General features: G+C 40.9%; 1 protein-coding gene and 1 long non-coding RNA gene across 2 annotated transcripts; both read right to left on the bottom strand.

The window, feature by feature from the left end:
* Nucleotides 1–1432: 1432 nt before the first annotated feature.
* On the bottom strand, nt 1433–8787 carry LOC146579272 (uncharacterized). The gene is made up of 4 exons (XR_014890493.1): nt 8576–8787; nt 3163–3306; nt 2659–2705; nt 1433–1646 (listed from the first exon to the last, which is right to left on the bottom strand). It is a non-coding gene; the product is annotated as an uncharacterized LOC146579272 (long non-coding RNA).
* On the bottom strand, nt 3332–7266 carry LOC146579273 (tripartite motif-containing protein 16-like). Its single transcript, XM_085263074.1, has one exon. It carries the CDS (start codon nt 7187–7189, stop codon nt 5489–5491), a length of 1701 nt encoding a protein of 566 aa, XP_085119200.1. The 5' UTR covers nt 7190–7266; the 3' UTR covers nt 3332–5488.
* Nucleotides 8788–9861: the final 1074 nt, after the last annotated feature.

Below are 9861 nucleotides of genomic sequence, written 5' to 3' on the forward strand. Positions count from 1 at the left end.
CTAGTACTGCATTGCCAGTGGCACATATTCAGACTTCAGTGGCAAAAGCACCATTTTCCATTTTAATTCATCAACTAATACAACATGCATGTGTTTAGACAGATTTGAAAGAAACAACAAGGCATGTTTAGTCCAGCGGGAAGCTGAAAGGGCATTACAGTTTTCAAAGACCTGACACGGTGCTTTGACAACTTGGCAATCATGTCAAATATTTGTCACTATAAGAATTTCCCCCCCTACATTACATAAGATAAAACTTTATTAATCTCTCGGGTGGGTTCCTCTGCGAAATTCTGTAAAGATCGGCCCCCAAACAGGGACTTGAACCCTGGACCCTTAGATTAAAAGTCTGATGCTCTAGCGACTGAGCTATCCAGGCTCAATAACTGCTTATTAATGTAATAGTCTGAGTCTGCAATGTGTAAGCAGCCATAGTCAGCCAAGTCATAATGAAAGCAACAAACAACTCATGTTTTGATGAAACTGCAAACCCTCCTAGTCAATAATCACATAAGCTGTACATGCAGGAAGCAAAGACTGATAAAGGAGCAGGCACAACATTCAGACAAATCCAAGACATAATGAAATGAACCACAATAACTGTGTGTGCATAAATCAGGTGTCAGTGAACACGTAACGATCACAGATCTTTAGAACCACAGCCAGATAACATTTTTCCCCAAATAAATGTGTAGATTTTAGCTAAATATATATTATAGAATCAACACCATGGGCATTTCAGATTTCACACAGGTGGTTGGTTGTTACACTCTGGAAATGTGAGTGTTATGGACCCTCTGTGTGTGCGTGGGGTTAAAATGATGCCACCTTAAAATGAAACTGAGAATAATTAACACGAAAATGTTGTATCGAAAGGGGAAAAATGAAACTGAAAAAAAGGTGAATTGAAACCGTAAATGTGCGAATAAATTTATTTTCTATTATTAACTAAGTTTTGAAACCTACATCTTTGTGTTTTTTTTGCTTACATCTTTTTTTCCAATTTCAGTTTGCTGGCAATGTTGCTGTACGAATGAGTATTACGGCCACATTAGGAGAAACTATTATAGATAACATTGAAAATAAAGTTTCAATTTTGAGATTAAAATCCTAATTCAATTGAGAAAAAAGTCCAGATGTGGAGATTACAGTTGTTTCAAGACAAACTGCAACAGTTGCTGTACCCTCTGAGTTAATGTAATTGTGCTTCCGTTTAGTCTCCATGCAGGAAATGATTTCTCTTTTAGCACACAAACACAGTGTGGTGATCAGCAATAGGTGAAAAGATGGTGTGGAAAGCTGCATCTCATCAAAAAAACACACCAAATGAAATCGAGGGTTACAGCATGAGGAAGGAAGTAATGAAGTACAAATACTTTGTTACTGTAATGATGTCACCGTTCACTGAGGACTCACGCGCAGGACTCTTCACTTTGAGGAGAAATAGTTTATTACACCAGGTATGTGTACAGACAGTGCAGGGAATTGTGCTATATACAAGTGTGACGGGGTCCAGGCTCCAGGAAATCCAAGGTGGGGAGGACAGGGAAAGCTTCTCTTCGCTCACTCACTGCTCGCTATAGCCACTCTCCAATCATTCAAAACTAAGGATCTGCTCCGGGAAAACAGGGCCACGTCCAGGGGAACTAAACACAGAGTGTACACATTAGAATGAAGGCACAGAAATAGCAAGAGTCTAATGCTAAGAGACCTTTAGGAGACCTTCATTACTTTAGGTTTAACACCTTTAAGGGGAGTTATTATTTTGTCACTGCGAGCCTCAAATCAAACTGCTTTGAGATTAAACAGTAACACATGAAATTCATTCCTGTTGGTGTATTTATCACCAGCAATATCACAGAAAAAGAAATAAAAGTGGCAAAACTATGTGTCATAGTCAGGGCTTAAAGTGTTTCCTTTTTCTTGCTTTTGGCCCAACGACTGATTGTAAAGCTCACATGTAAGTCTTCATGTTTTTAAATCAGATATTGGTTCTGTACATGTGACATTATGTTTTTTCATATCCTGAAACGTGCTGCTAAACAAACTGAGGCACTGTGTTATTTAAAGGTTGCAGGTTAGTGCAGGATAAACAGGTTAGTTTGCTGCAGAACAGTGTGTGACTGCTGCACAGTGGCTGTGGTTTCATGCTCAGAGTTTGATTACATCAAGTGTAGCAGAGATGAATTTGCAGTTAAGATTCACTGAATTTCACCTTCATACCAGCTGAATAGTGTCTAATAAAAAGAGCATAAACAGTTTACTGTCAGTGTAGAGGATGGAAATCAGTTCAACTCATAAAACATCTGCTGACATCTGGTTGAATTCACTTGTGTAAATCCACAAAGAGCAGCAGGTCAGCTGATCACAGCCTGTCCATTCAGAAAATCTACTGGATCTCTCAGCAGCAATTATACTGAGTCGTGAATGTTTTCCCCACACTGAGCTGTTGCAACTGATTTTAGGGTTCCTCCACCTGCTGAATCCACTTTAACCCCTGACTGCTCATGTCACGGAGCGCTGTGCGGCAGGCAGGAGTAGGACCCAAAATGCAGGACTCACAGGCACGAGGGAATGAACTCAAAACTCAGCTTTATTTGCTGGCAGAACAAACATATAAACTAAACTAAACTGGGAAACCACAAACTAAGAACTCACAGAGAGACACACAGGGAGATCCACACAGCAAGAGGGACGACGTCACACTGAACAGAGGGAGACGCAGACAGAAATACACAGAGGGTTAACGAGGGAAGTGGGAACACACGGGGAACACAGGTGACACTGATAATCATAACGAGACAGGGCGGGGTGAACTGAACACTGACGGGAGAGGTGAAACAGGAAGTACAGGAGGAGAGAGAGCACGAGTAGAACACCAACGTAACAGGCAGGGGAGACATGGAATAAACACGAAAGGGGACGAGGGCTCATAAATACATAGAGGGCACACAGGGGGAAGAGAGAGCACGGGGAGAACTTAGACATAATGGGCAGGGGAAGCATGGAATAAAATACAAACATACAAGGAAACTAAGAACACTGGGCCAACATGGCCCAGGACCATGACAGCTCATTTTCCTGTTTAGAGACAAAGTGACCTTCTACTATGTAGGCAACAAAAAATAGAGCCTTTTTCCTAGTGTAAGTCCAGAAACTCACCTCAGACATGTTGTTCTTTTCCTCACTCCACAGCAATCCTGGAGAAACGCCCCTCTCTGTAGCTTTGCTTCAGCATTTAATAGTGAGTGAGTCCTGCTCCCATGTCATTCCCTCCATGTCTCGCCTCGACCTTCATGATCCCTGCTATAAATCAAGTTTTCATTCAAATCAAACAAACATGTACTGAGTCAGCTTTTGGCTCCAACCTCTTTACACCGGCTGCTTGGCCTTGACAGCACAAGGTCCTGGACCACGTTTACACGTCTTCATAAGTTAACAGATGTGAAGTATTTTCACATACGGTCCTTAAAGCTTCTGTTAAAACGTTCCACAAAACTTGGTTTAATCAATGTGTGATATTAAACTGAACCATCAGCTGATGGAAATGTTTATTATTAAACTCCTCGCCTTCATCTATTTGAAGTTTAACAGGTACACGTCCTTCACTCAGAACATCCTGAAAAGCAGATGCAACAGATGCTGCTGCCTTGGTTTGAAGACACCTGCATGCATACTTGGAAAATCCATCTGTACATGTCAGTAAGTGTCTCACATTATCATTATCTGCTCAATATTCACCCATATCAGCCAAATCAGCCTCAAACTGTTTGTCAGTTCCACTAATCAAAACTCTGTTTCTGGGGAAAAGTCTTCTTGCTGGTTAATAACAAAGAAATAAACTGTTGGTAGATCCACTTTTTACAACGAATCATCCATCAATAAAAATCTAACTCAGTTCCAAAACAACAAATTCAACATTCATATAAAAAATCCAGCCCAGCAGGGATCAAACAGCTGATCAAACACCAGGGTTGGACACAGACTTTCTAATCTGACATCACAAAGTTATTCTGAAGCTGTAAATCTAATTAAAAACTCCCCAAAACTACTAAGAGAAAACCCTTAAAAGGTTCAATGATAGAAGAAAAATCCTTTACATGTAAAATCAACAGAGGTTCCTGATAAACAGACTAATAAATGAAGAATAACTGAACAGTTTCTGTGTCATGAGTGAAATTTCAGTGAGTATGAATCATCTCCAGGAAGTAAAAAGGGTTGGAGCTCAGCATCAGTCAGAAGAGGAAGATGAGGTGATGAAGAAGAGAGCGTTCAGTGGAAAAAGGCCAGTGAGTTCATGTAAATGCTGCTTCTGCTGTAAGAATCAGACCTAAAAGTGAACAAATGCTTCATGATTCTCATTTCTATCCATCATTTTGAACACTGACTATAAATGTGTTCACATCATTATTGTGTGATTTCTTCACGTGTCTCCTTCAGTGCAAATAAAGGACTGTTAGAGTGTGTGCTGTGTGTTTGTCTGAAGCATGACAATCCTTTCCAACAAGTGTTTCCAGCTGTTTGTCTCCACTCTGCACTTTAGTCTTTCTTCCTGTCATGTCTGTGTTTGTCCACCAGGTGTCTCCCTCAGCTCATTTTCTCCAAATCAGAAGCTTCAGATTTGTGGAGACGCTCTGCCTGCCAGACACAGCTCAGGGCAAGAAACATGTATATCCTCCACAATATACAGGCCTGTGTTATTTAGTTCAACAGTCCCCAACCTTTTTGTGTGTCACCGACTGGCTATTAAGGTGTTGTTGATAAATACAACAAAATAAAACCAGTATCGGTACAAAACAATGTTTTCTTCTCTTGCTGCCTGGTCTGTCTGGGGCCCGGGGGTTGGGGAACACTGATTTGGTTTTTTATATTTAAATGTATAAATAAGTGAGTGTGATCAAGCTTTTCATCTCAAAAAGACATTAAATGTCATCACTGTAGATACAATAATAATAATAATAATAATAATAATAATAATAATAATAATAATAATAATAATAATATCAAAAACCTCAAGGATTAATTTTTTTGTTGCATTTTAAAAGTTCAAACCTCAAAGACATTAAGTTTACAGTCATATATGATCAAGAAAACCAACAATCTTCACATTTCAGAAACTGGAAGCAGCTTTAAATGTGACTAAAATAATGATAAAACACTCAATTCTCTAATCATTGATTAACTGATGAATCACTGCAGCTTCAATATATTGTTGCATTTGACAACCCACTACAGCAACTACAGAATAAAAGCACTAACCAGACTGATGACAGATTTCAAACATGCTGAATATGAAGAGTAGTATCATTTAAACTCACATGATTATCAGCCATAAGAACACATTCAGATTTATATTGATGTAAGGTATATAAATGTAAGTACAGTTTGAATCAGTGCAATATTATTTTCACACATCAATGGACCACTGAACTTCTCAGCTTCTAAAATGTAAAGCCTCATTTAGAAACTACACAAGTACATATAATGGTCAGGGATCAACATGAACCTGTCTTCTCTGTTTGACTTTAATCAACTCTGCAGTGACTCCATCTCCATAAAGGTAAAGTCCAGCATAGAGCGGCTGAGTGAATGTGGTCTGGACTCTGTGGAGGAGAGTCATGGTTTCAGAGACGCTGTAGAAAGACAGAATACCTGCTCTGTGATCCAGGTACACTCCTACTCTGGAGGACCGAGGACCTGAGAGGACAGTTTGGACTTTGTTGTGCCAAAATCTATAACCGTTTGTGTACCAATATAATGCCCAAGACTTGTCATTGAATCCAAATCCACATTCATCGCCCCTCCCTGCTCTGCTGATATTCTTGTATGTGACTGCTATACAAACTCCTCCCCATCCCCACTCCACCTCCCAGTAACAACGTCCAGTCAGACTCTCTCTACTCAGGACCTGATAACATTCAGTGAATCTGTCTGGATGATCAGAATAAGACTGTTGTTGTTTCATAGATGTTACTTTTCTGTTCCCCTCAGATAATAACAGATGTGTGTTTGCTGTGTTTGGATCCAGTGTGATTTCACGTGAACATTTTAAGAATCCAGCTCTGGTCTTTGGCTCTGGTGGTGACAGTAAAACATCCTCTTCAGTGACTGTCAGTGAGATGTTTGTCCATTCCTCTCTCAGAATGTCCTGTAGTTTATCTCTGGTCTCTGACACAGCTGCTGTCACATCCTCAAAGTAGCTCAGAGGACGAATATTGATGCTGGATGAGTGTGTAGACTCACTGAGTGCTGACAGTGAGGGGTAGTTGTGTAGAAACTGGTTGTGATCCTCTGTGTGTGAGAGCTGCTCCAGCTCGCCGTCTTTCCTCTTCAGCTCAGCGATCTCCTGCTCCAGCTTCTCCTGAAGCTCTTTGACTCGACTCACTTCAGTTTCCTGCTGGGATCTGACCTGCTGCTTCACATCAGAGCTTCTTTTCTGGAGGAGACGGATCAGCTCAGTGAACATCTTCTCACTGTCCTCCACTGCTTTATCAGCAGAGCCATTGATGGCCTCCACCTCCTGTTGAAGCAGCTTCACATCTTTCTCTCGCTCCTGGATTCTCTGCTGGATGTTTAGTCGTCTCACCTCGAGCTCCTTCTGCTTCTCAGTCCTTTCTGCTGCAGCTGGGACTGTTTCATGGCCTTTATGTTCATCCATTGTGCAGAGATAACAGATACTCTGCTGATCAGTACGACAGAAAATCTTCATCACCTCATCATGACGAGAGCAGATGTTCTCCTGGAGCTTCTTGGAGGGGGCCACCAGCTTGTGTTTTTCAAAGGCAGGAGACTCCAGATGAAGCTGTATGTGTTTCTCACAGTAGGAGATCAGACACACCAGACAGGACTTGATGGCTTTCCGCTTCCTCCCAGTGCAGACATCACAGGCCAAATCTTCAGGTCCAGCATAGCAGTGATCAGCTGGAGCAGCTTGGAGTCCAGTCTTCTTCAGCTGCTCCACTAAAGCTGCTAACATGGTGTTTTTCTCCAGGACAGGCCTCGGTGTGAACGTCTTCCTGCACTGAGGGCAGCTGTGGATTCCCTTCCTGTCCTCTTCATCCCAGAAACTTTTAATACAGTTCCTGCAGTAGCTGTGTCCACAGGGAATAGTCACCGGATCCTTCAGTAGATCCAAACAGATGGAACAAGAGAAGGTTTCTCGGTCCAGCTGAACTCCTTTCTGCGCCATTTCTCCTCTCAGTGTCAGTGACTGTGTGAGTTTCACTTCCTTATAACTGAAACTAGTCTGAGCTCTGATCTCAACAACATGTTTCTGCAGTGAATGGAGCCTGTCAGCTCTTACACGTCACCACATGTTGGTTACACCCATCTTCAAACTGCAGATCTGAGGGGGAGGGAACGAGGAAACACGTGGACAGAGAGGAGGTGCTGTGTTTAAGAGCAGGAAGAAGAGGGAGGGTTATCAGGCTGTGCTTCACTCCAGGAAGAGGAGCAGTTAGAGAGTGAAACTGTGTGTTTAACCATTTTTATTTACTGCTTCTTCTATATAAATAATTTTTAAAAATCCAGCTTTAATGAACACTGGACAGAAACGTCTCAGGTAACAATAACCGTCAGAACAGCAGAGGCTGCTGACCTAATCAAAGCATATGTGGAGAGCAGGGTTAGGTTAGCAGACATATGCTGGTTGCTTTTATTTATTTATTTATTGCTTTTATAGGCAGTAATCGATGTTGTTGTAACAGGATGAGAACTAGATAAATGCCACTGCATTGCTTTGAACAGTCAGCAGAGTCTGCACATATAATTACAGATATTCCTGCAAAAAGTTAATTACTCAAAAGAATCTTGCATTTTACTTTTGCATTTATAACAGCTGCTGCAACAGAAATAACCATGTTCTTTACATTAAAATAGCAACAAACCTTTCTGGAACAACTTTCAAGGTTCATGGTGAAGACAAAGATCTAATGACATGAAGACTCCAGTGAAACTTAAAGTATTAGGAACCAGTTTTAATGCGTGACCAACACATTTCCCCCTGTGGCCTTCACCAGGGTCATTGCAAAATACCCTTGTGATTGTGAAAAGACTACTGGTCAAGTCAAAAAGGAGTGTATGGTAAAATGACCAATGACCATGTGACAAGATCAAGCAAGCATTTTTCTGATGTGTTCACCGCTCAATGGTTTGTTGTCATATTGAACAAAATATTAGGTTCTCTTTGTATATTACACTCAGGCATCAGGAAAGAGTGGTAACTAGTTCATAGTTTTTAGCTAATGACATGTCAATCACAAGACATTGCTCAGAAAACGTGCAGATTCTCAGCTAGATCCACCTTCCACTCTTTACTTACAGTTTCACAACAGCAAACAAACACACAAATAAGTTGAAGTAATTGTTTCCTGTATGACTTCACTGGTCTCGCATCAGTAAGGACTTTTGCTCCTTGTTGCTTGAGTTCATTGAGGTGGTGAGCATACATTTATCCCCAGACATGTCCATGTACACAAACATTAAACAACTTCTTTCTGACTTGTTTCACACTTTTGCACCACTTCAGAGGAATCCCCTTAACCTCAAATCACTGTTTTCTTAAGGTATGACTTACCTTCACAGCTGTGTGGATTACGCATCATGTCACAGAAGGTCCACAAGCATAGATGCACGTGTGTGTTCATGTCTGTAAGCTATTATTGTTTCATCTCACTGAAAGCACAAATGCCATCCTCTCTCTCTCTATTTTTATATGAGGATGGGGTGGACAAAATAACAGGAACACCTCACAACAGTGATGGCGCTGAGTTGCAAAGCTGCCTGAGCTGCATTAGAGACTGCGCTGGTGTTATTCACCTATAACGTGCTACAGTTCGTGCTTCTCTGTGTGTGTCGCTTACAAGAAGGTCAACAAACACACCGCAGTGCTGCAGGCAGAACATACATAATCAATCAGCCCTCAGTGCAAGCTACAAAAATAAAATATGGGTTACACACACACACACACACACACACACACACACACACACACACACACACACACACACACACACACACACACAGTTTAACCCAACATGAAAACATAGAGACAAAGACAAAATATGTTTTTATGTATTTGGTTGTTCATTGCTGCCTCTGTTTGATTTCCATGATAAGAAGCATCAGAGCATCGAACTGATAATTTCTGACTGTTATGTCGAGTGGATTAAGTTATGATAGGCAAGCTTTCACTTTAAAGGTCACGGATTTGATTCCCAGAGAAAAGAAGAAAAGGAAAGTCATGAACAGGAATGCTAAATGCAGACAGTGTTGTCATGTCGGTGTTTGTTGAGAATAATGTGGGTATGACACAGCATGACTATGACAAAATGACTGTCAGACGGAGATGGGGATTTTATTAGCTGATGGCGTGTCACAAAGCGATGCTGTATTGTAGTGTGTTTCCTCACCATCATCCTGAAGTGTTGAATAAACAAATGTGGTGATGTGGGCAGGTTATACTTGATTGAATACACACTACAGTCATGTGACCATATGTCAGATTAGAGGAAAAGACTGACGTATACGGAGATAATACAACAAGGGACGCAAGAGATGAAGCGAGCAAAATGACAACAATCAAATTCAAGTTGACCAAAAAAAGAGATGTAAAATAATAACTTAATGGAATGTGAAGGTTCTCAGTCATCTGCGTCATCGTAGTCTAAGGAGCTTAAAAAAGGACTTGAGCTTAGTTGAAGACCTTTTTTTTTTTTTTTTTTTTTTACCTCTCATCCGAGAAGCTTCTATCGTCTGTCCATCTGTATCTAAAGGACAAAGGTCACTCTTTCGAGGATATCAATGTTAGCATTTTGGACAGAGAAGACTGTTTGAAAGAGGAGTAAAATAATTCATCTATGT

Source organism: Mchenga conophoros, linkage group LG3 (assembly GCF_057382185.1).
Source record: "Mchenga conophoros isolate Kocher_MC1m ecotype Shallow Benthic linkage group LG3, M_conophoros_male_GT1.1, whole genome shotgun sequence".
NCBI lineage: Eukaryota > Metazoa > Chordata > Actinopteri > Cichliformes > Cichlidae > Mchenga > Mchenga conophoros.